This window comes from Nyctereutes procyonoides, unplaced genomic scaffold (assembly GCF_905146905.1).
Source record: "Nyctereutes procyonoides isolate TBG_1078 unplaced genomic scaffold, NYPRO_anot_genome, whole genome shotgun sequence".
In the NCBI taxonomy this organism is placed as follows: Eukaryota; Metazoa; Chordata; class Mammalia; order Carnivora; family Canidae; genus Nyctereutes; species Nyctereutes procyonoides.
This window is the reverse complement of record NW_026575160.1, coordinates 24,467,660-24,494,130: the sequence shown is the minus strand read 5'-3', so window position 1 is coordinate 24,494,130 and position 26,471 is coordinate 24,467,660. Positions and strand designations below refer to the sequence as shown.

General features: G+C 34.9%; 1 protein-coding gene across 3 annotated transcripts in view; it reads left to right on the top strand.

Moving 5' to 3' along the window:
- The window catches only part of IMMP2L (inner mitochondrial membrane peptidase subunit 2), an 860,425-nt gene that overhangs the window by 646,265 nt on the left and 187,689 nt on the right, over positions 1-26,471 (top strand). For all 3 annotated transcript variants that reach the window (XM_055314811.1, XM_055314814.1, XM_055314812.1), the window contains one exon: positions 6,668-6,770. In XM_055314811.1, the coding sequence (XP_055170786.1) occupies positions 6,668-6,770 (103 nt within the window). The remainder of the gene's footprint in view (positions 1-6,667; positions 6,771-26,471) is intronic.

The following is a 26,471-nucleotide window of genomic DNA, read 5'->3' as shown; positions in this document are numbered from 1 at the left end:
CCAAGAATAGAAGAATGCATATTGAATGATACAATCTGAAGGAAAGTCTAGGAAGGTAAAACTGTAGTGATAGGAGCAGCTCAGCCCAGTTACCTAGAACCAAAGATGTGAGTGAGGACAGATGTGCCTCCTGAGGGGTGTGAGGAAACTTTGTTGGATCATTAAAGTGTTTTTTTTTTAAGATTTTTAATTTATTTATTCATAAAGACACAAAGAGAGAGAGAGAGAGAGAGAGGCAGAGACAGGCAGAGGGAGAAGCAGGCTCCATGCAGGGAGCCCAACGTGGGACTCGATCTGGGGTCTCCAGGATCAGGCCCTGGGCTGCAGGCGGTGCTAAACTGCTGAGCCACCAGGGCTGCCCTAAAGTGTTTTATTTCTTGATCTAGTGATTATATGATTGTATAGATTGTTAAAATTCATTGATTGTATACTTAAAAACGACTGGGTTATATTTCATGTAAATTATACCCTTGTATGGGAACTCTACTGTTAGTTTAAAGATAATCTACTTTTTTTTTCCCCTCTGGCAGCTTCTCAAAAAATTAGTGGAGGCAAGAGGGTCTTTAGTGTTCTATAGATTCATTACATTGTATCAAGATGTGATTTCCTCATATTGATCTTCCTTGTGTTGGGTTCACTTTGTACACTCAGAATTCTTGATTTTATCAATTCTGAAAAGTTCTCTACCATTATCTCTTCAAATATTGCCTTCCCTTGTTTTCTTTTATTCTCTTCCTTTGAGACTCGGATTACACTTATGTATGTTACATTTGTTAGTAATGTCCTCCATGTCTTTTAGCACCTCTTATACTTTCTTTTATTTCTTTACCCCTCCATTCTAAATTCTAAATAGCTTTTTCTTTAGCATTTAGTAATCTGCTTTTTTGTCCACCTATTTAATTATATACAGTTGAACCCTGAATAATGTGGATTTGACCTGGGTGGGTCCATTTATATGTGGATTTCTTTTGACAAACATACTGCACTACTATTAATATATCTTTTCTTCATTATGATTTTCTTGATAGCATTTTATTTTCTCCAGCTTACTCTGTTGTAGGAATACAGTATAGAACACACATAACATAAAAATATGTGTGAATTGACTGCTTATGTTATCACTAAGGTTTCTGGTCAACAGTGGGTTATTAGTAGTTAAATTTTGGGAGAGTCAAAATTTTTATGAGGATTTTCTACTGCACTGCGGGGAGGGGGTCAGCACCCAACTCCCACATTATTCAAGGGTCCACTGCATTTTAGAATTTAGAAGTTCGGGGATCCCTGGGTGGCTCAGTGGTTTAATGCCTGCCTTTGGCCCAGGGCATGATCCTGGCATCCGGGATCGAGTCCCGCATTGCGCTCCCTGCATGGAGCCTGCTTCTCCTTCTGCCTGCATCTCTGCTTTTCTCTCTTGTGTGTCTCATGAATAGATAAATAAAATCTTTAAAAAATAAAATAAAAAATAAAATAAAATTTAGAAGTTCTATCTGATTTTTTTCGAGTGGCCTTTAAAAATAGGGTAGTGTTTCTTGTTCATTTTTAAAAGTTCCCTTTTTAATTTAAAAAATATTTAAATATGTATAATTTATAATCTGTATTTGACAAATACAGTATTTTAAGCCTCTGAGGATCTAATTCTGCTGTATATTATTTGCCTTGACTCATTAATATTGCTGTTTCCTTGTGGGTTCTGTTATTTTGGATTATGAGTTCTTACCAACTGGTACTTACCTATAGAAAACCTGAAAATTCTGAAATGAGTGATTTTTCTTAAAGAGACTCATATTTCCTTCTGCCAGATTCCTGGGGACCAATTAAAGTTAATTCTTAATTTTCTTAGACCACACAAGCAGTGTGAATTTGAACCACCATCTCACCTACAGGCAGGATGTGGATTCCCCAGGAGAATTATTGTCTCTTCTAGATGCCAACCCTTGAGAGACAAGTGTCCTTCTTGTTTTCCTTTCCTGATGGTAGATTATTTCTTTCTAGTCTAGTCTATCAGTGATGATGATGGCGAAAGAGATTTAGTTCAAAAACCTGATCTAGATGAGTCCTGAACTCTTGACATCTAGTTCCTTCAGGACAATGAAAACCCAGGGGTCTAGCACCTAGGGAGTAGTAAACATATTCATGGAAGCCCCTACTTTGCATAATGAGAATCAATGCAATTGTTTGAAAAATATTATTTGAAAAAATAAAAATACTACAATAAATCATGAATTATTAATACTAGTTACCTAAGTTACGAATGTGTGTGTACGTGTGTGTGTATTTGGGACATACTTTGAGTATGAATTTGTTTCCTTCTTGTGGTAATCAAGGATCATATTGATAATTTTGTATTCAACTGATGACCTCAAAAGACTGAATTTTTAAAAAAAATGTTTTCAAGGTCAAATCAAATTGGAGGCAATCATTCTTCATTCCATTTAAAAGATCTAGTAACTTGTCATGGTAAAGCTAGTACTAAAAAATGCCTCTTTGTAGACAGGTAGTTAAAATACCATACAGAACTCATTTTTGACTGTCAAACCAAAATTATTTGCAAGCCATAGATACATACAACCTTGTATGCTGACACCTCACTTAACTGTTAAATCACCTGAAAGATTATCTTGTCTTTCTTTTATGTGAATTCGGAAGCACAAAGCTATTTAAAATTCCTTCTCCAGAGGACTTCTATTAGGAGTCTTATATTTCTTTGGCAGTCCTAAAAGGAACCAGCTCGATATTTTAACATCATATTTTTTAAAGCTACTTTGGGTTATTTTTTTAAAAATTAGATTGAAACCTAAGAAATATGCACTATGCAAATGAAATGAATTTTATTAGAATTCTGTAGCTCAAAGTGTTCTTTCACACCTGTCTGGTATCACAGTAAACCACTCCTATTGGTGCTGTGACATTCAAAAATGCAAGTGATTAGTAAGTGAAAATACAATCTATTTGTGTTTTCACCTACTACTTCCTGCATATTTAAATGTGCACAGATAGGTTGTGTTTTCACATAGAAGTTTTATAGTATCCCAAAAGGACATACAAATAAAAAGAAAAAAAAAAGATTTATTGTACCATAAAAAATAGTCTATAGTCACAGTGCAACTGTGAGGAAAAGAAATTATTGAAGCGTAGCTCAGGTAATTTTAAGAGACTGATGCTAATAGATAGTGGAGGCTGAATACATTCTGAATTATGAAAAGAAAGGAAATAGTGGATCAAGGAAGACAATAGCAATAATAACTACCACTTACTGGATTCTTACCATATATCAGAATGGTACTGAGTCTTAAAAACAGTCTCAAGTATACCCGAATCCATTTATCAAGTGTTTAATACATACCACTTGATTCATGGAACAACTTTTTGAGTTAGGTACCATTATTTGCTCCATTGTTCAAGTGAGAACACTGACAGAGTTGCATCAACTTTCCCAAGGTTACATGAACTTGAAAGCATTCAGTCAGATAGAAAAGCCAAAATAGGCTGATTGCAGAGACTACGCTCTCTATTAACTTCTCCATTATATTCTCATTTAACTATTGACCTTCATCTCAACCCAGTTGGGACATGTTTTATTCACTCTATTTTAAAAATAGGCAGATGGAAGTAGAAACTAAGCGACTTGCACAGGATTACTTATGAGTCCTAGTAGCAAGAGTAGAACTAGTTTAGTCTGGTTCCAGACTCTGAACTTTCTATTCTATTATTCTGCCGTTGTTGCAGTGTTTTTTTATTCTACAGTTATTCAGTCATTTGGTCGTTTATTTAACACGTATTTGTTGAACACTTTGTACAATGCTTTCCTTTGGGCTCTGGGGATACAAAGAAAGGGAAGAAGAAAGACAAAGTTCCGAAGTTTACATTCTAGTGGAGAGGGAGATGGACAATAAACAAAAAAACCAATGCATCAGTGTCAAGTGCTGCAATGAAGAAAAATAAGGCATTGTAAGAGGCCAGACAATGATGGGAAGATGGGTGTATTCAAATCTGTTAGATAAGATGGTCAATGCAAGGGAATATGCAACTGTCACTGGTAATTTTATGATACTGTCATTTTCTATCACAAGTATCTTGACTCCCTGGTTCATATGACATTGAAACTGAATCTGAGTTTCATAACCTTCTGGTTTCCAAAAGAATATGCTTGACTTCACATCTACCATCTCATTGCAGAAATGATTTTATGCTGGTTTTAATTCATAATTTTTCTTGAAGAGACAAAATGAGTAATTGTTTTCTTTCTAACTATCCAAAATAGTCAGCTTAATAAGGTGAACAAACATTTGGACTTTTTTAGGAAAGTGTACCTTGCCAACAATTAAATAAAAGGGTCTTCTATCATTAACACTTGATGTGGAATATTAGTTCTTAGAGGCAATCTCATGATAAAAGCAGTAGTGATGTCAAGAACTAATTGACAGATTTTAATTGAAGAACACTTACATTACAGAGTATATGACGGTGAGATGTGTTCAGCTTGTTTTTTTGCTTTTCTTTAAAAAGCTGAAACTCTTCTTGCCAGTAGTAATTAAAAATAAACAGCAGTCATTAACTTACTGTGGGCTTCTAATGGCCACAACATTGCTTCCTTGCATGAATGATTTACTGATCTCAAGCAAAGTAATTCAACACTGAAGTTATCTTGAAAATTAAAAAACATTCTAGATAATGAATAGTTTCAATTTCTATAGCACCAATTTATGCATAGTCTTTTTTTTATGTATTCTTCTGCACACATACAACGTGCTAACTAACAAAAATGGCCTGAAAGGGACTCTACATCAAAGAATAGCTCACAAAGCTCAGTTTCTGTGCTTAACTCTGTACACTTAGGGGTGAGATTTACTCATTCATTCATTCATTCAACCAATATTTATTGATAGGTTTCTTTAGGCTGGGCATTTTCCCAGATGCTTTGGGGAGTAAAAAAAGAAAAAAAATAGTCTCTGTCTTCAAAATAATTTATTATTATAGAATCAGGTAATATTTTATTGTAATCTTGTTCGTTTTATTAAATTGGTTATGTCATAATTTATTTAACCATTGCCATGTTGTAGAATATTTAGAAAATACATATATGATATAAAAAGCTTATGTATTTCTTTTAAAAAGCTTGTGTTGCAGATATGAGGGAGATCTCGCTGCGATATCTGTCACCCCATTGATCACCGGGGTTGATTCAGCTGATCTGGCTGGCTAGGGGGGTGTCCCTTCTCATCACTGCTCCCTGAGCATCCCTCCTGACACGTGCTCTGTAGAAGAGAGGGGCCTTTCCCAATAGGGAAGGACTTTTCTTCAGTCAAGAGTGCAGGAGTAGCTGCATTCCCCTGCTAAAACCTCCAAATGAAAAAAAAAAAAAATAAATAAATAAAAAATAAATAAATAAATAAAACCTCCAAATGAGCTGTCCAGGTCCATTTGTAGAAAGTAATGTAGTCAAGCTCCAGACATCCAAATGAGGCACTACATGTGGCAGTTTGCCCTTCTTAAGAAAGAAAGAAAGAAAGAAAGAAAGAAAGAAAGAAAGAAAGAAAAGAAAAAAAAAAAAGCTTGTGTTGAATACTCCTGATAATAAAGAAAGAAAGAAAAAAAAAAAAAAGCTTGTGTTGAATACTCCTGATAATAAATAGTTATTCGTATTTCTGATTATTTCTTTGAAATGGATTTCTACAGAACAGTGTAATAACTAGATCAAAGGCATGTACATTTTAGTCTCTTAACAAATTTAATGAAAATAAGCCCCAAATTGCAAAAAGGGAAAAAATTTTTATATTGCCACCAATACTGTATGAGAGAGCCTTTCCTTATTCCTTTTCCATGTTAGCCTTAAGAATATAGAATGTTCCTGGGGAGCCTGGGTGGCTCAGTCAGTTCAGCGTCTGACTTTTGATTTCAGCTCAGGTCATGATCTAAGTAAGGGTTGTGGAGTCTAGCTCTGTGCTCAGTGGTGAGTTTGCTGGAGGATTCTCTCTCTCTCTCCCTCTCCTGTCTCTCTCTCTCTCAAATAAATAAATATCTTTTAAAAAAGCAATGTAAAGAATGTTCCACTAAATGTGTATTACTGATTATTAATATTTAATAGTCTTAAAAATTGTTAAAAAGTTTCTCATTTTCAAGAATAATTGACTAAATAAAATAATACTGATAAAAATTTTCAGCTGATATTGATAGTTTAAATCTGACAAGAGATCACCCAGGGTTTTTTTTTGTTGTTGTTGTTGTTTCTATATATGCCGATTTTTAGAGTATTAAGAAGTCATGAAAAATGCCATCTGTTGGTTTGAAAAGTTTGACTAAAAAAATGAAGTTACAGTTGATCATGTTGAACATTGACATAAAAGCAAATATCAGAAAATAAATTGATCTGTATTTTGTTAGAGTTTATTTCATAAAAAACATACTTAGGATATTGAGAATTTAATATGATAGTAAAACATTGTATTTGGTGCTAATACATTATATTTAACAGAAGAGTGAAAAAAATACTGTTTATAAGGTCCTAACTATATGTTATTTAAAAATAGTTATAGGGTAGTTTCATGGTCACCTGTAAATATCTGTGGCATTTTTTTTAATAGCATTTTTGCCCTTTGTTTCTTTGTATGCTCAACTACTTGGTCTTTCTGTTCTTATCTCAATGGTTATGTATGCTCTTTATTTCTAGAACCATGGGCCACAAAAACCGGTATGTCAAAGTTCCCCGGGGTCACATCTGGGTTGAAGGTGATCATCATGGACACAGTTTTGACAGTAATTCTTTTGGGCCGGTAAGTCGTCTTGTTTCATGATAATTATTGGATGTCACATGTGGGAACAAAATTATGTCAGGTGGGTTGCTCAGGTAGTCCAGCCAAGAGTGATTGTGAATTGTATAGTGAAGCAGTTTATATTTGAAAAGTTCCTTTTAAATATTATACAGAAAATATAAGCTGTCAAGCTGTATGTGTGTGTGTTTCATAGAAAAGAACTTAGACTGTCAGTAAAGTACCAAAGATGGTTTTAGCTGAGAAAGTTATCCCAGTAGGAAGTCTAAACCCAGTAGGAGGTTTTTCTCTCCACAGAAACACTTTGTGCCGTGTGTTTTCAGTTAGTGTTTAACAGATATAAAGTGTAAAAGACCTACAAGCATCAATTTTCTAAAGCATTTTTTTTAAATGAAAGCTATAATGGAAATCATATCGGTGAGTCCCATTTTGTCCGCATTTAATTTATATCAGAAATGCAGACATTCCTTGTACCTTGTTTATATCCTATGAGATATGCGACTAAACTGATATTTTGTAATTTTTTTCATTTTGAATGCATATGGAAGTTCTCTATGAACTCCTGAAATAAATCATTATGTAAAGTGAAGAATATTTTAGTTAACAGAAAGTGAACCTGACTTCTAGTTACCTAATCTGTTTAAAAACTTGGATCTTTAGCACATTATATTTTCCTATAGCTAGACCTCTCTATCCTTGTTATGTATGTATAAATTAATATTGAGCACCGTTAGATATGTTTGCAAAAACAGTTACCCACATTCTTTGGTCTAAAATTAAATGTTGGTGGTCCATAAAAGGATTTCTATCACATACTATGAGTGATCACTGTTATTGTTACTAGAGAAGCAGCCACTTTGACTTACCTTTGGCTAAAAGTACAGTAAGAAACGTAGGCCTGGATGGGTGTTGTGGATAAGTGGAAGAAAACTTTATCAGAGGCTACTCTTACTTCTTTTTTGGAGGAGGTATTGCAGTGATGATAGAACCTTCTAAGGTCTTTTTTGCTTTTGAATAGTAATCATTACAAAAATGTAATTTAATTTTTTTAGGGTATATCAAAGATGGGATGAACAGAGTGGAGCTGTTGTAGGTCATCAAGAGTGTAGTAGAAGTGACTTAGGAAAAAATTTAGTAACAACTTGAAAGCAAAAATAGATAATCTAAAAGCAGTTTTATTTCTCTCTCATCAGTTAGATTAAATCTATTTAGTGTATCAAATTGTTGACCAAGTCCACATTAAAATTTTGGTTACCTTTAGGGGGAACTGAGTGGCTCAGTGGTTGAGTGTCTGCCTTCCCCTCAGGTCATGTTCCTGGAGTCCTGGGATCGAGTCCCTCATCAGGCTCCCCATAGGGAGCCTGCTTCTCCTTCTGTCTATGCCTCTGCCTCTCTCTCTCTTTGTCTCTAGTGAATAAATAAATAAAATCTTTAAAAACATTTTTGTTATCTTTAGTTTGGGTTTTAATTAATCTGGATAGTGACTCTGAAATCAAATGTTAAATTTATTGTGTTTTGTTATCAGGTGTGGGATGTGTAGTGAATAATTACTCATAATAAAGTACTAAAGTTTGAAATTGCTTTGCTTTTTCCTTATGAATAAAGCCAATGCAATAATGCTTATATAATTAATATTATTGTCAATCAATCCTATTCCATATGCTTTCTTATTTGGGAGAGAAAAGGATAGAGTTGATAGCCAGAATACTAGAAATTGCATGTAACCCTCAATGTATCATATCTATTTTGCAGTTCTCACTGGGCTCAGTCTTCTGTTGTGCATTTATTAACAACATTTTGTAGCATTGAACTATGAGTATACCCAGGAAGATGTATCAGCTCTGGGAATATCCTCTGTCACTTGTATCTTTAAAAGGAAGAGAGAGCTGGGCACATGAGTTATTAAGCATCTGACTCTTGATTTTCTTCAGGTTGTGATGTCAGGGTCCTGAGTTCGAGCCCTCAGAGAGCTCCTTACTAGGGGTGGAGCCTGCTTAATATTCTCTCTCTCCCTCTCCTTCTGTTCCTCCTCTGCTCACATTCATGCTCTCTAAATAAATAAATAAAATGAAGAAGGTAAGAACCATGTATGAAGGATCTCTGTGTGTTTATTATAATAAGAAACTACAGTATGCAAAACATTGACATTTATATTGTGTGCAGCACTTTAATGTCATTTGGTTTAAATTGTGCTTTTAAATGAAATCTGTTCAATATAACATGACTGATCATAAGAGTCAGAGGCACAAAAACATTTGAAATTTAGTGTTTTTTTTCTTCCCTTTTTAATTTCTATAAACAAACAAGCACAAGGCTCTTGGTTGATGGGGTGGGCTAAACTATCAATATCCATTCACTTAACTAGTTTCATTTTTATTTGTCATAATTAGGTGAAGAACCTTTCTAGGATAAAGGAAAACATTTGTCATCTCATGTATAAAGCTATTTGTATTTGATGAGTTAACAGTACATCTTTTTTACTTTTACAATGAACTCTCATGTTTTGTGTACCAATAGCACTTATGAGTATGAAAAGTTAATATATTGATGATCCTAAGCACATGTTAAAAGGACAAAAGGGGAAAGAAGTGAAATAAAAACCTGAAATCCTTTTTTAAAGCTAAACTGTGATGTTGGAGTATAGAATTTTCTTACTATATTTTTTACAATATTTTATTTATATTATATCATATATATATATATATATATATATATATATATATATATATATATAAAGAGAGAGAGAGCATGAGCATGAGTTGTGAGAGGGACAGAGCGAGAGAGAGAGAGAAAGAGAGAGAGAGAATCTCAAGTAGAATCTGCACTGAGCACTGAACAGGGAGCTTGATATGGCGCTGGATCCCAGGTCCTGGAGATCATGACCTGAACCAAAATCAAGAAGCAGGTGCTTAACCGAATGAGCCACCCAGGCATCCCTCTTACTGCATTTTCTTTCTTACTGCATTTTTGATTAATGAATGGAATATTGGACTATTTTGGTGATTATTTTAAAGTTTTTATAATTCTAAAAACTAAAAGCTAAGTTTCATAATTCTAAAAAACTAAAATAATCTTGAATTTTAAAATTCATATATACTTGAAAATTATATTTTTCCAATAATTCTAAGTTGCATTTTTTGGCTTATCAGCATACTTGAAGGTCGTATGTGGAAGGTCAGTAAACTTTGGGCTTTCTGGATGGTTGATTCATTTCTCCCCTTGGAAGTAGGGAATGCACATTTTCTTGATGTAAACAATCTATCTTAAGGCAGCCAGGATTGTCTCTGAGATGCTTATCGTGACTTTGTGGAAACTGATTGAAGCCTTTACCCTTCATTTGCCTCCCAAATAATTTCAGAAATGTATCCAAATCATTTTGCATGCTTTAACTCTTTGAATAGTAATTATACTTTTGATAGAATCTACCTAGTTTATTTTAAATTGTGGCCTACTAGCAATCATAATGGAGCTGCCTTTTTCCATATTCAGGTAGACTTTTGGTTGAAATCTAAAGAAGAATAAGAAAGAGTGTCTCATACTGGTGTTTTTCTTGTTTGTTTTATTATTTCTTATTTATTCTTTAACATTTCAATTTGCTTTTCTGATTTGTTTTATTGCCACTCCATGTAGGCTTTCAAGAGGGAATGAAATAGTTATGAGTAAAAGATGAATAATGGATTATGAATTTAAAGATAGCAATATTGATATAGCAATAGAATACATAGAGCAGAATAAGATTCAACAGCTGTACTTTTAAATTATAGAGAATGACATTATAGTTAGAAACAGAAAATCAGATAATTTTGGTTATGGACCTCATCAATCAGTTAACTTGTATGGGTCTACATTTCCACATGTATAAAAGGAAGAGTTTTTTTTTGCTTTTTTTTTCTCAGAATTCATCTTAAATAAATAAAAATGGGTATATATTTTATCAATGAGTGATAAAATTTATTTAATTGTACTCCTACAATATATATATTCAAAAGATATATCATCACAATTTTAGTGAACATCCTCAGGAACCTAAAATAGGAGCATAATTAAATAAAGTGTGGTTCAATCAGAGATTGAAATATTATGCAATCATTAAAAATTATATTTGTGACATGTCATGACATAATATTCATGACATTGTTTTAAATAAAAACACAAAGACATGAATGTAGAGTATTAATTGTCTACAGATATTATGACTACGGTTGATTCTTTTTCATACTTTTGTACTTCTTTTTATTTTAAAGGTTTGCAACAAGTTATCATTTTTATAATTAGAAAAAGAAAAACTGGGGGATCCCTGGGTGGCGCAGCAGTTTGGCACCTGCCTTTGGCCCAGGGCGCGATCCTGGAGACCCGGGATCGAATCCCACTTCGGGCTCCCAGTGCATGGAGCCTGCTTCTCCCTCTGCCTATGTCTCTGCCTCTCTCTCTCTCTCTCTCTCTCTCCCTCTCTCTCTCTATCATAAAATAAAAATAAAAAGAAAAAAAGAAAAAAAAGAAAAACTAACACTCTTAAAAAGTAGGATAAAGGTATTTTAAGTAAATGACTTCCAAGTTTCATCCTGACTCTTAAGTTTTATAAATATGTTTTATGGTTCTATGGCCAGAGGGAAAAGTATCACAGGTGTCACTGGGTAGGTAATGTTTCAATTATGAAAAATATCTCTGCGGAATATCATCATATTAAAACTCCTGAATATATCATCATGACACAATGATAGAAAATGTCCTATCTTCTCATAATATGGATTCACTAGTGTATGACTTTACCTTAGATTTCCAGTGTGAAATATAGCTTCTGTGGTTTTCCTTTAAAATTATGTTAATTATCTCGCAGTGTTTTCCAGTGTATTTTACTACCTTATTTTACTGGATTATATATTAAAGATATCTGATGATTCTAATATATTGGTTTATTATTGTTTAGGATATTTGATAAACTCTTCTCTTACCAATTCTTTTGTTCTATGAAATTACTGTACCTACTTCCACATAGATAACATTAAGACATTTTCTCCTGTAGCCAAGTTGTTATTCTTTGCTAGCGCTCAGGAGTAACTGATTATAATCGATATTGATGAATTTTCTGCTTGCTTGAAAATGAAAGTGCATTTGGGGCTCCTGGGTGGCTTGGTCTGTTAAGTGACTGCCTTTGACTCAGGTCATGATCCCAGTCCTGGAATCCAGGCTGTGTTTAGCATCTTGCTCAGCAGGGAGTCTGGTTGTCCCTCTCCCTCTGCTCCTCTATCTGCTCCAACCCCTGCTCATGCTCTCTCTCTCTATCTCAAAATAAATAAATAAGTATGTAAATAAGTAAATAAATAAATAAGATCTTTAAAAAACATTTAAAATGAAAGCACATTAAAAAACAAGTATTTGTGTGTGTCCATGCATAGTTGTGAATTTTCAAATAGAAATTTTTAACTATTTCAGATTAGCAGAACTTTCATCAGTTTAAAATGTATATAACATTTCATTCTTCTATTTATTGTATCCTTTCAGTACTTATATTTGAAATATTCTCAGAGCTGTTCATTCTATGTTGTGAAAACACAAATGTGACTCTCCATGTCTTCCATTGTGTTTATACAGTTTCTCTCTTTGAAATTTTTTTCATTCCATCTAGCTCTAAGTCATGAGCCACTGAGATCCTCTCAGTGTTTGCTGTCTAGTGATTTGTTGTAAAGAATATATGTTATAATTCTAGTTACTCAGTATCTAAATTGAGTAATTTATTTTTACTTCATTGACCAAGGAGCATTAGAAAGAGAACTTTTGGCTTAAACATTTCAAGGCAAAGATAACCTTTCCAAAAATGTATGAAAGTGTTTTGATTTTTAGGTTTGTGATCATAGTGTCACCTTGTGAACAATTTGTGTGCAGACGCCATGAAGCAGAACTGAACAATTTGGATGTAGAAACTATGCATGATATACTGCCTTTATCTAAGAATGGAAACTGCAAGTTATACTAAATATGAATTCTTTTTAGTTCCAAGTCATTTGGAAAAGAGGCAATCTAATCACCTATTTCATGGATACATAATGAAATAAAATAGTAGCCCTCTAGAATTTTTTCTTGAAGAAAATATACCTAACAGGAAATTATAGTTTTAGAATAAATGAGTAATAGAAATATTACGTATTAATTAAATGAACTGATTCTCTAAAAGTAATGATATAAAAGCAATCATTGAAATGAAGATTAAAATTCTATAGAATTCCTTTGAACCTAATGAAGTTCAAAAAGTGTCTTACTTTATTTTTTTTAATATTTTATATATTTTTTAATTGGAGTTTGATCTGCCAATATATAGTATAACACCCAGTGCTCATCCTGTCAAGTGCCCCCTCAGTGCCCGTCACCCAGTCACCCCAACCCCCGCCCACCTCCCTTTGCACTAACCCTTGTTCATTTCCCAGAGTTAGGAGTCTTTCATGATCTGTCACCTTCTCTGATATTTCCCACTTATTTTCTCTCCTTTCCCCTTTATTCCCTTTCACTATTTTTTATATTCCCCAAATGAGTGAGACCATATAATGTTTCTCCTTCTCTGACTGACTTACTTCACTCAGCATAATACCCTCCAGTTCCATCCACGTTGAAGTAAATGGTGGGTATTGGTCGTTTCTAATGGCTGAGTAATATTCCATTGTATACAGAGGCCACATCTTGTTTATCCATTTGTCTGTCGATGGCACCAAGGCTCCTTCCACAGTTTGGCTATTGTGGACATTGCTGCTATAAACATTGGGGTGCAGGTGTCCTGCTGTTTGACTGCATCTGCATCTTTGGGGTAAATCCCCAGCAGTGCAGTTGCTGGGTCACAGGGCTCTACTGTTAACTCTGAGGAACCTCCACACAGTTTTCCAGAGTGGCTGCACCAGTTCATATTCCCTCAACAGTGCAAGAGGGTTCCCTTTTCTCCGCATCCTCTCCAACATTTGTTGTTTCCTGTCTTGTTAATTTTCACCATTCTCACTGGCGTGAGGTGGTATTTCATTGTGGTTTTGTTTGGTATTTCCCTGATGGCAAGTGATGTGGAGCATTTTCTCATGTGCTTGTTGGCCATGTGTAGGTCTTCTTTGGTGAAATTTCTGTTCATGTCTTTTGCCCATTTCATGATTGGATTGTTTGTTTCTTGGGTGTTGAGTTTAATAAGTTCTTTATAGATCTTGGATACTAACCGTTTATCTGATACGTCATTTGCAATTATCTTCTGCCATTCTGTAGGTTGTCTTTTAGTTGTGTTGACTGTTTCTTTGCTGTGCAGAAGCTTTTTATCTTGATGAAGTCCCAATAGTTCATTTTTGCTTTTGTTTTTCTTGCCTTCATAGATGTATCTTGCAAGAAGTTGCTGTGGCCAAGTTCCTTTTAGATCTTTTGAGATAAACTCCATTTTGAGTTTATCTTTGTGTCTGGTTTAAGAGAATGGTCTAGTTTCATTCTTCTGCATATGGCTGTCCAATTTTCCCAGCACAATTTATTGAAGAGACTGTCCTTTTTCCAGTGGATAGTCTTTCCTGCTTTGTCGAATATTAGTTGACTATAGAGTTGAGGGCCCATTTCTGGATTCTCTATTCTGTTCCATTGATCTATGTGTCTGTTTTTGTGCCAGTACCACACTATCTTGATGACCACAGCTTTGTAGTATAACCTTAAATCCAGCATTGTGATGCCCCCAGCTCTGGTTTTCTTTTTTCAATATTCCCGTAGCTCTTTGGGGTCTCTTCTGATTCCACACAAATCTTAAGATGATTTGTTCCAACTCTCTGAAGAAAGTTCATGGTATTTTGATAGGGATTGCATGAATATGTAAATTGCCCTGGGTAGCATTGACTTTTTCACAATATTAATTCTTCCAATACATGAGTATGGAATATTTTTCCATCTCTTTGTGTCTCCCTCAATTTCTTTCAGAAGTGCTCTGTAGTTGTTAGGGTATAGATCCTTTACCTCTTTGGTTATGTTTATTCCAGGTTTCTTATGCTTTTGGGTGCAATTGTAAATGGGATTGACTCCTTAATTTCTCTTACTTCAGTTTCATTGTAAGTGTATAGAAATGCCACCGATTTCTGGGCATTGATTTTGTGTCCTGCCACACTGCTGAATTGCTCTATGAGTTTTAGCAATCTTGGGGTGGACTCTTTTGGGTTTCCTATGTACAGTATCATGTCATCTGCAAAGAGGGAGAATTTGACTTTTTCCTTGCCAATCTGAATGCCTTTTATTTCTTTTTGTTGCCTGATTGCTGAGACTAGGACTTCTAGTACTATGTTGCATAGCAGTGGTGAAAGTGGACATTCCTGTCTTGTTCCTGATCTTAGGGTAAAGGCTCTCAGCGTTTCCCCATTGAGAATGTTATTTGCTGTGGCCTTTTCATAGATGGCTTTTAAGATGCTGAGGAATGTTCCCTCTATCCCTATACTCTGAAGAGTTTTGATCAGGAATGGATACTGTATTTTGTCAAATGCTTTCTCTGCATCTGTTGAGAGGATAAAATGGTTTTTGTTTTTTCTCTTGTTGATACGATCTATCACATTGATTGCTTTATGAGTGTTGAACCAGCCTTGCATCCCGGGAATAAATCCCACTTGGTCATGGTGAATAATCTTAATGTACTGTTGGATCCTATTGGCTAGTATATTGTTGAGAATTTTTGCTTTGGAATTAGGGTGATGCTGGCCTCATAAAACAAGTTTGGAAGTATTCCATCCCTTTCTATCTTTCGGAACAGCGTTAGTATAATAGGTATTGATTCTTCTTTAAATGTTTGATAGAATTCCCCTGGGAAGCCATGTGACCCTGGACTTTTGAGTCTTGGGATGTTTTTGATGACTGCTTCAATTTTCTCCCTGGTTTTTGGCCTGTTCAGGTTTTCTCTTTCTTCCTATTCCAGTTTTGGTAGTTTGTGGTTTTCCAGAAATGCGTCCATTTCTTGCCTAATTTATTGGTGTATAGCTGCTCATAATATGTTTTTAAAATCGTTTGTATTTCCTTGGTATTGGTTGTGATCTCTCCTTTTTCATTTGTGATTTTATTAATTAGAGTCTTTTCTCTTTTGTTTTTAATAAGGCTGGTTAATGGTTTATCTTTCTTACTAATTCTTTCAAAGAACCAACTCCTGGTTTTGTTGATCTGTTCTGCAGTTCTTCTGGTCTCTTTTTAATTGAGTTCTGCTCAAATCTTTATTAACTCTCTTCTTCTGCTGGGTGTAGGTTTTATTTGCTGTTCTTTCTCCAGTTCCTTTACGTGCAAGGTTAGCTTGTGTATTTGAGTTTTTTCCAATTTTTTTGAGGGATGCTTGTATTGCGATGTATTTCCCTCTCAGGACTGCTTTTGCTGTATACCAAAGGTTTTGAATGGTTGTATCTTCATTCTCATTAGTTTCCATGAATCTTTTTAACTCTTCTCTAATTTACTGGTTGACCCTTTCATCTTTTAGCAGGATGCTCTTTAATCTCCACATGTTTGAGTTTCTTCCAAATTTCTTCTTGTGACTGAGTTCAAGTTTCAAAGCACTATGTCTTTGAAAATATGCAGGGGACAATCCCAATGTTTTGGTATCCCTTGATACCTGATTTGTGACCCAGTATGTGGTCTATTCTGGAGAAAGTTCCATGTGCACTTGAGAAGAATGTGTATTCAGTTGCATTTGGATGCAAAGTTCTGTAAATATCTGTGAAATCCATCTGGTCCAGTGTATCATTTAAAGCTCTTGTTTCTTGGAGATGTTGTGCTTAGAAAATCTGTCATTTGCAGAAAGCGCCGTGTTGAAGTCTCCCATTATTAGTGTATTATTATCTAAGTATGTCTTTGCTTTGGTTATTAATTGATTGATATACTTGGCAGCTCCCACATTAGGGGCATAAATATTCATAATTGTTAGGTCCTTTTGTTGAATAGATCCTTTACCCTCTTCATCACTTACTGCAGTCTTTGGGATAAACTTTATCTGATATGAGGATTACTCCCCCTGCTTTCTTTTGAGGACCATTTGATTGGTAAATGGTTCTCCAACCTTTCATTTTTAGGCTGTAGGTGTCCTTAGGTCTAAAATGAGTCTCTTGTAGGCAGCAAATAGATGGGTCTTGCTTTTTTATCCAGTCTGAAACCCTGCGCCTTTTGTTGGGATCATTAAGCCCATTCACATTCAGAGTTACTATTGAAAGATATGAATTTAGTGTCATCATAATACCTATTCCGTCCCTGTTTTTGTGGATTATTTCTTTGGGGGTCCTCTTTCTTTTACAGGTTCCCCTTTAATATTTCTTGCAGAGCTGGTTTGGTGGTCACATAATCTTTCAGTTTCTGCCTATCTTGGAAGCTCTTTACTCTCCTTCTATTCTGAATGAGAGCCTTGCTGGATAAAGTATTCTTGGCTGCATGTTCTTCTCATTTAGGACCCTGGAATTATCCTGCCAGCCCTTTCTGGCCTGCCAGGTCTCTGTGGAGAGGTCGGCTGCTAATCAAATATTTCTCCCCATATAAATTAGGAATGTCTTGTCTCTTGCTGCTTTAAGGATTTTCTCTTTATCTTTGGAATTTGCAGGTTTCACTATTAAATGTCTTGGTGTTGAACGGTCTTTATTGATTTTAGGGGGGATCTCTCTATCTCCTGGATCTGAATGTCTGTTTCCCTCCCCAAGTTAGGGAAGTTGTCAGCTATGATTTGTTCAAATATGCTTTCTGGTCCTCTGTCCCTCTCGGCACCTTCTGGAACCCCAATTAAACATAGATTTTTTTTCCTTCTGAGGCTGTCATTTATTTCCCTTAATCTTTTCTCATGTTTTTTTAATTGTTTTTCTCTTTTTTCCTCAGCTTCCTTCCTTGCAATCAACTTGTCTTCTGTGTCACTCACTCTTTCTTCTACCTCATTAACCCTTGTCGTTAGGACCTCCAGTTTGGATCACATCTCATTTAATTGATTTTAAATTTTGGCCTGATTAGATCTAAATTCTGCAGTCATGAAGTCTCTTGAATCCTTTGTGATTTTTTCCAGAGCCACCAGTAGATTTATAATAGTGCTTCTGAATTGGCTTTCTGACATTGAATTGTAATCCAAATTCTGTAACTCTGTGGCAGAGAGGACTGTTTCTGATTCTTTCTTTTGTGGTGAGTTTTTTCTAGTCATTTTGCTCAGTGCAGAGTGGCTGAAAACGAGTTGTACTTGTTAGGAGTGCAAACTCTTCTCTCTGTAGCATTCCAGCTGTTTTCTCTTTAAATATCAGGTTGAATTCATAGGTTTTCAGGATGATTTGAAAATTATCTAGGTAAGTTGGTCGGGACAGGTAACTTGAGGACCCTACTCCTCCACCATCTTGCCCTGCCCTCCAGTCTTTTACTTAAAAAAACAAAAAAACAAACAAACAAAAAAAACTGGTGAGGGGCACTCGGATGGTTAGTAGGTTAAGTGTCTGCCTTTGGCTCAAGTTGTGATCCTGGGGCCCTGGGATTAAACTCCCCATAGGGCTCCCTGCTCAGTGGGAAGCCTGCTTCTCCCTCTCTTCCCTGTTCATGCTTTCTCTATCTCTGTCTCTCTGTCTCTCAAATAAAAATATAAAATATTCATTAAAAAAAACTAGTGAAAAAGTAAAGGAGAGGAGCAAATTTTCTGTTTTTATATCATGTGAACCTTTTGTTTATGTCATCAGAGCACATTTTGAGCATCTACTATTAGTTCAGATTTGATTTGGGCCTGGATTCTGATGGGTAGAATGGATTAGCAGAGATGGGGACTGTATTAACTAGAGATAGATTGCTAGATTACGTAATACATTTGGGAAATGAACATTTTAATAAGTTTACTATCTAGCCTTGCCTGTTTGGAACTTTTCCCTTACATTACACATTTTTGGTAAAAGAGAAATACAATAGGTGATTAGGGCAACAAAACAAGATTCTTAGGATGCAAGAAGGCTGAAAGAAAGATAACAGTTGGGAAGTTTTTGTATTTTTAAAACCACAGCACAAAAGGAGGAATTGGGATGGTATTTTGGAAGACATTAAAGACTTTCGGGGTTTACAAGGACAGAGATTCACGTTCTGGATCATAAGGATTGTTCTGGGTCTTCCCAAACCTTTGTCTCTGTCATCAGGGATACTTGGAGGAATCAGGAATGAGAGTCAACAGAAGCAACAATGACTAAATTTTAACCTTTACTTTACGGAGGGATAGCCTAGAGGGGAGGCAGACAATCAGGCAGTCACAACACAGTATAAGAGGTGATCTAAGTAGGAATGTGATGGGGCCTCTTAGAGGAGTAGATGTTTGTGTACTAAAAACCCATAAGGAAAAAAAAAATGGATAATTTCCTGGGAGGATTTGATAGAACAGAGTGTTCTGAAATCTGTGAAATAATAACTGTTTGGTTAAAATCTCATATTGCATGAAACACTTTAGATGCTGCATGTTTTGTGAATGAAGTGGTTTATGCCTGGAGTGGTTAATTGGTTTCAGCTGCATTGAAAACACTCTGCTTATACAATACAGAATAATCTTGTGGACATATGAGAATGAATTGACATTTCATTTTATTTATTGTTGAAGTGTAGCACTTTCCTTGCATAAGTTCTCTTGAGCAGCTAGAGTAACTTTTATTTAAAATCAGCCGTTTTCAAATAGAGAAGAAGGTCATTAGATTATGTTGACAGGATCCAAATAAAGTATTCTATTCACACTTTCTTTGAAACATGTTGCTTAGACTTTAATTGGTGATATTTTCTGGTTTTCTTGTAGTACATGCTTTTGTTCATTAAAAATTTTTGTTAGGAACTAAAATAATCTATGTTATAGAAAAATAATTATTCTTAACATCTATAGCTTGGTGTTTTCCTTCCATTGTTTCTAACAGTTCCCCTTAAGTAGTATTGGAACTGAACAGCTTCACCTTTTATTTAGGTACAGTTTTCATTTGGCTGATGTCAACAAAGGCACGTGTTTCATAAAAACTCCAAAGCCAGCTAAAAGAAATACCCTTTAATTAAAACATCTGTATAGCCAAAGACAGCCAAGAGTCAGTAAAGAGCCTGTTCTCTGGATCAATGTTCAGAATAGAGGAAGGTATGTCCAACAAAAGGAAACCAAGGTCCCTTGGGATTAGCACTGCTTTTAGTTGGATTTGTTACTGTACAGCTAGAACATCAAAAAATATGATTTAAAAACGAGAGTGTGGAAAGATGATGCCAACTAAAGACAGTGGTGAAGGAAATAATATCATCTTCCCCATGCACCCCACTGAGAACACGGACAATCTGAACTTCCATTTCCACCGAATCAAATTTTGCCTTCTATCTAATTATTCTGCTGGTGTAGAAATCATTTTCCATATGACTTCCTTTTCAGATAGGAGAAATGTCAGCAGAATTGTCATTAGACTTCATTGCTATGGTAGATACCGTTCCTTTGGGCTGTTTAGTTACAGAATTAAGCATGTTCATTTTATTAGAAATGTATATTTACTGACAGTGGGTCAGGAGCCAAGATTTGGTGAAATCCATGCAGTGTTATTAATTTAGCAATTTCATAAGCCTTTAGAATTTTTTAAAATGGAATTGAAACCTTTATCTTATTATTTGTAAGACATAATTGGTGTCTGTCTACATGATTGGTGTCTTCACAGAAAAATAAAATGGAAAATAGGAGTCCAGAAGAGGAGACAAACTTTCTATTGCCTAGTCTAGACAATAAAAGGAGAAAAATATCTGCTATTAAATATAGTGATTCAAAGTTTGAGAGTGAATTTCCTCATTTCAATGGATATCTACTTATAAAATATTTACCAGATAATTTTTTGCTCTCCACTTCTCTAAGTATGCAAACAATGAGTTATGTAAAAGACTTTGTCTTTTGACTGAGATTCTGGTAGATAACTTCCTTTGGAAATTCTAAATTTTCCTAAAGCTTGTAAGATAATATAAAGAAATGACTGCTTTGTGTCAGCATCTTACAGGTTCTATTTATTGAAATGACTTGAAAGAGAATTAAAAGATCAGTTGATTGACAGTGACTTGGGTGATTTTTTTCTGTGTAATAGAACCATGTGTGGAACCTATAATGAATCACAGTAACCACAGTTTTAGATATTATTGATAGGAAGACCCATGTGGGTTTGTGGTATAATAAAATTTGTCAAACTTGGTGGATTGAGTAAGTGAAAGGGCAGTTCTCTGGTACGGTGGTCAGAATCAGAGCCAAGAAACACGTGTCCTATTGATGGGACCTTGGAGACAGCAAGGCTTCTGTGCTTGGTAAGTGATTTCTGAACCAGCAACTTCCTGAGAATTCTGCTCCAATCCATCCTGTCACTAAGAATTTTTCTGAGAAGAGCTCTGATCACATCATGCCACTTCTTTTCTTTCTTTTTTTTTTTTCTTTTTTTGATTCTTATTTATTTATGATAGTCACAGAGAGAGAGAGAGGCAGAGACACAGGCAGAGGGAGAAGCGGGCTCCACGCACCGGGAGCCCGACGTGGGACTCGATCCCGGGTCTCCAGGATCGCGCCCTGGGCCAAAGGCAGGCGCCAAACCGCTGCGCCACCCAGGGATCCCACATCATGCCACTTCTTAAAGCAGTATCATCAGCCTACACCACCTATCATAATTAACGAACAAATGTTAGAAGTCTTCCCTTTTGAGTCAGAAACAAGGCAAGAAGGTCCACCCTCACCACTTCTGTTGAGTGTTGTGCTAAAGGTCATTACTAGTACAGGTTAAGGCAAGAGAGAGAGAGACAAAAGATGTAGAGCTCAGAAAGGAGGATTCCAAACTGTTTTCCCCTTTAAGTATGTTACTGTCTACTTAGAAAACTAAAGAAAAATCAGCAGAATTATTAAGACAGTCTTGCAACTTTACTAGTATCATATCATACACAATCATTAACATTAACCCTGTGTGGACATCATCAACAAATAAAAACACACCCTTAAAGAATTTGCCATTTAAAATAGCAATAAAGTATTCAGGATAGTAGTTTCTTCTGGAAGGGGAGGGTGCAAATGTGATTAGGCAGGGGTGAATAGGGATACCAAATTACTGGTCCAGTCTTATATTTTGAGTTGCGGGAGGTATTTAGGTGTTCATGATATTATACTTTATGCCTTTTATGTCTTAAATATGATAGAATTTATTATTTTTTAATTTAAACTTTGGGCTGTTAACCTACAGTGCAATATTGGCTTCTGGAGTAGAATTCGGCAATTTATTACTTACATACAACTCCCAGTGCTCATCATCACAAGTACCTCCCTAACCACCCATCGCCCATCTAGCGCATTCCCCTCCCACCTCCCTCCATCAGCCCTCAGTTTGTTCTCTATCATTAAGAGTCTCTTATGGCTTCTATCCCTCTCTCTTTTTTTGTCTTTTCTGCCTTCCCATATGTTCATCTGTTTTCTCTAAGTTCACATATGAGTGAGATCATATAGTATTTGTCTTTCTCTGGCTGACTAATTTCACTTAGCATAATACACTCTAGCTCCATCCATGTTGTTACAAATGGCAAGATTTCATTCTTTTGATGGCTGAGTAATATTCAATTGTATATGTATGTCTTCTTTTTCCATTCATCAGTTGATGGACATTAGAGCTTTCTCCATAGTTTGGCTATTGTTGATAATGCCGCTATAAATACTGGGGTACATGTGTCCTTTGAATCAGTATTTTTGTGTCCTTTGGGTAAATATCTACTAGTGCAATTGCTGGATGTTAAGATAGTTCTATTTTTAACATTTTGAGGAACCTCCACACTATTCTCCAGAGTGGCTGCACCAGTTTTCCCACCAGTAGTGCAAGAGGGTTCCCCTTTTTCTGCATCCTCACCAACACCTATTGTTACTTGTGTTGTTAATTTTAGCCATCCTGGCAGGTGTGAGATGATATCTCATTGTGGTTTTGATTTGTATTTCCCTGATTATGAGTGATAATATTGTTAATAACTACATAAACAAAAATATTAAAAGTTGGTATCAGTGGCCATATGTCATATGGCAGGTTTCCCCTAATATTTGTGGGGTCTACAGCACAGAAGCTCACACACTATATATTTAAATATTTAACAGGTATAAATCAAGCTAAAAAACTGTTAAATGAAATATATTCCTTTCTCTTAACTTGATAAATGTACCTTCAGATGGCTAAAACTGGCAAACACAACAAAGATGACTGAATTTAATTGTTTCTAGTCTGCATATTCTGTTGAAAGGCCTGTGATGTTTGGAAGAGTAATATAATAAAAACACATATAATTCAAAATTTATTATATATATCACTAAAATTTTTCTGGTCTCCATTTCAGCAAAATTACTATGCTGTTATATACAGATTTTCACATAATTGTATTTATAATAGTTATATAAGAGATTAACATAATATTTAACTTCATTTGTGGTGGAGAAAATCTGAATATATATTTATCAATATGTAAGTGAAAATAAATATAAACAAAAGTAACTTCTTTTTGGAATTTTTCCAAAACCTTTTTTGGAAAAATATCAAAAATCCCCTTTAAAATCAAAAGGCAAGATAAAATGACTACTAACAGACATAAAAAATCAAAATTATTGGAATAAAACTGAATTTTAAAATATTTGAAAAATATATTGATCTCATATGTTGTTATAAAAATAAAGGTATGTACATGTTAAGGGTCTGTTTCTATAGTTGTCCCTGTAAAGAGTCAGTCTTGTGTTTCATGAATGTTACATCCTGAACTACATACATACAAATTTAAGAGGCACTAAAAAGTTATTTAAATTTTTGGACTGGAGCATAATAAGAAGAGGCATGTCAGGAAGATTTATTTGGGAATATTATGAGTGAAAGATTAGATTGCAAACAGGCTATTGGTAGAGAATGCAATTATTGATGATAGCATCGGTTCAAGTGGGAGATGATTAGTCCCTAGACTAAAATGGCTGTAATAAAAATATGAAGAAGTGGATTGATTTGAGAGTCCTTGGGAACCAAGAATTGATTGGATGCATGTTAGATTCTGTGGCCTGGATTTAATGCACCATATCTGTTAGAGAAGTTCACCAGCTGAAATACTGAACTGCCTTCATGTTCACCTATGACAGATCAAACCTTAAAATTAATCATGAAGAGCTTAAAGAATAACCATATATTTGTGATCATTTTTATGTTGAAGATCAAAAGATGGAAGTGATAAAGTTACATATCCAAGCTCCTTTGGTTTGCAGAGCACTTGGAGAGAGATTCCAGTGAGCAGTCTTGGCTACCTGACGAGAGTTATCGTGCCTCGTCATGATTACACTTGCTGTCCTGACCATGGGAGAGATAATTGAGTCGTGCTCATGACTCATTAAAACTTAGAGCAAAGTATTATTCCATCAAAATTCTGTCCCCATACACTTAGCATCCATCCCAGCTGATGCACTACCCACCCATTTCACAGACCTTCTTTGTTCTTTTTCTAAAGTTCTCACTTATTTCAAGAGGAGAAGGGAATTCCTAGAAATGTAGACACCTAGAAGGAAATATATTTTGTAAAAGTAAATATTTTTACTATTAAACTGGCTGACAGAAAAGCAAGTTTAAAAAAATTTCCTTTTGGAGCTCTTTGGTGGTTCAGTTGGTTAAGCATCTGACTCTTGATTTTGGCTCGGGTCATGATCTCACGGTCCTGAGATAGAGTCCTGCATTTGACTCTGCACTGGGCATGGAGTCTGCTTAAGATTCTTTCTCTTCCTCTGTCCCTCCTCCTCCCCCTTATGTGCTCTCATTCTCTTTAGAAAAGATTTCCTTTCCAATATTATTACTACTTAAAATTATTATTTAAAATATAAATTTATATATTTCAAAATATAGTGTTTTTAAAAAAGAAAAGAAATTATTTGTTTAGATGATGGAATAATATAGAAAACTCACACTAATTTCAGTTTACAATAACTAATCTGTTTTTTAAATAAAATTGTAGTATTAAAAATATATTGATATTGTGATCTGTGAAGGGAAAGGGGAAATTATAAGTCTTCATCAAGTTGTGGAATCTGGGGTTTAGTTTTTGATACTAACTCTGATTTCTATTACCATAATAATTATTAATTAGAATCTACTTTCAGACTAACAACTATATTAGGGTAAAGTTTTACATAGATTTCCAGTGACTTGATTTATAATTGAAGAGCTTTAACCAAACCATTTTCAAAGCTACTTAAATATCTCTTGTTGTGAACTATATTTGCTATTCCCTACAGAGGCTTTAAATTCTATCTGTCTCCTATCTACTGGGAAACTGCAGGCAAATGAAAGATCCCTCTTAAATGAGCCATGATTATATTTAGGTCATTCATATAAATTATTACATTTACAAGAAAGGCTAATGATCTTATATATTATATCATTTCTACAATTTATTATGGAATTTTGTAAATCTGGTCAAGGAAAAATTTTAATCTTAAAATATTTTGTCCAGAGGGTTTTTTTTTTTAAGATTTTATTTATTCATTCATGAGAGACAGAGAGAGAGAGAGAGAGAGAGGCAGAGACACAGACAGAGGGAGAAGCAGGCTCCATGCAAGGAGCCCGACGTGGGACTCGATCCTGAGTCTCCAGGATCAGGCCCTGGGTTGAAGGTGATGCTGAACCCCTGAGCCACCTGGGCTGCCCTGTCCAGAGGTTTTTAAAATAAACTTAATTGTGTGCTTCTTCTGACATTGAAGACAAAAACAAAACAAAACAAAAAAACCTCCCCCAAATAAAAATATAAGTATTTGCTTAGTCTTTCAGACAAAGAAAAAATTAAGTACTGATTTGAGAATGGTAATGCCATTAAATGAAGGAATTCTTTACATCTACAGGTCTGGTTTCACTGGGCTGCTGTTCCAGATTTAATACATTACCCTAAACTGACTGCAAACTAATAGAACAAAATGGGCAAGGCCATTTAAAAGGTCATTCATCAAAGTGCATGGTATTTGAATAACCTTTTTTGCCCAGATGGACATAGCTGGTTAAACTGCAATATCTTTTCAACTAGTATGACACTGTTGAGTCACATAATAGTATACTTCATAAGAACTTTAAAATTTCAAGAGTAAGTTCTTATTTGATTTTATTATAGTCAAATAACACTTCTCTGTATTTGAATTTGAAAAAAAAAAATCATCACATGTTAGCCGCAGTATTTTCCCCTTTAGATGAAACTATTATTTGATTGCAGGAAATTCCCTCTATAGCCTTTGTATGTGTCATATAACAGTAATATTAATGTGAAATTTTATTATTTGTTTCTACACTCTGTCATCACCCCTATTTCACTCTTCATTCTTTTGGAGTTCATTATTCACAATATCTTTTTTTTTTTTATCTCACCAAAAGAAATTTGGTATTTGATTTAAAAAAAGATTATGAATAAGATGTCCCTTTATAGGAAGGGGTTTAAATAGGATATGCCTGTGTATGAGGACATTACACTGAAGTGATGTATTATTAGCCTTTAGGTTTAGAATAATAATTATAAAATTTTATAAAGTTATTTTCTATATTCTCTGTTTTTAATTTCTAAACATCTCCAACATGGCCATGGGGACTATTACCATGATCCCTGGATTAGTATATCTGTTCAAATGTGCTTTTCTCTAACCTCAGTCCAGTTTAAAAATAAACCAGCCCAAAACATCGTGAATCATGCAAAGCAGAATCATTTTCAAATGCATGAAAAATATGCTTTGTACATTCTTCA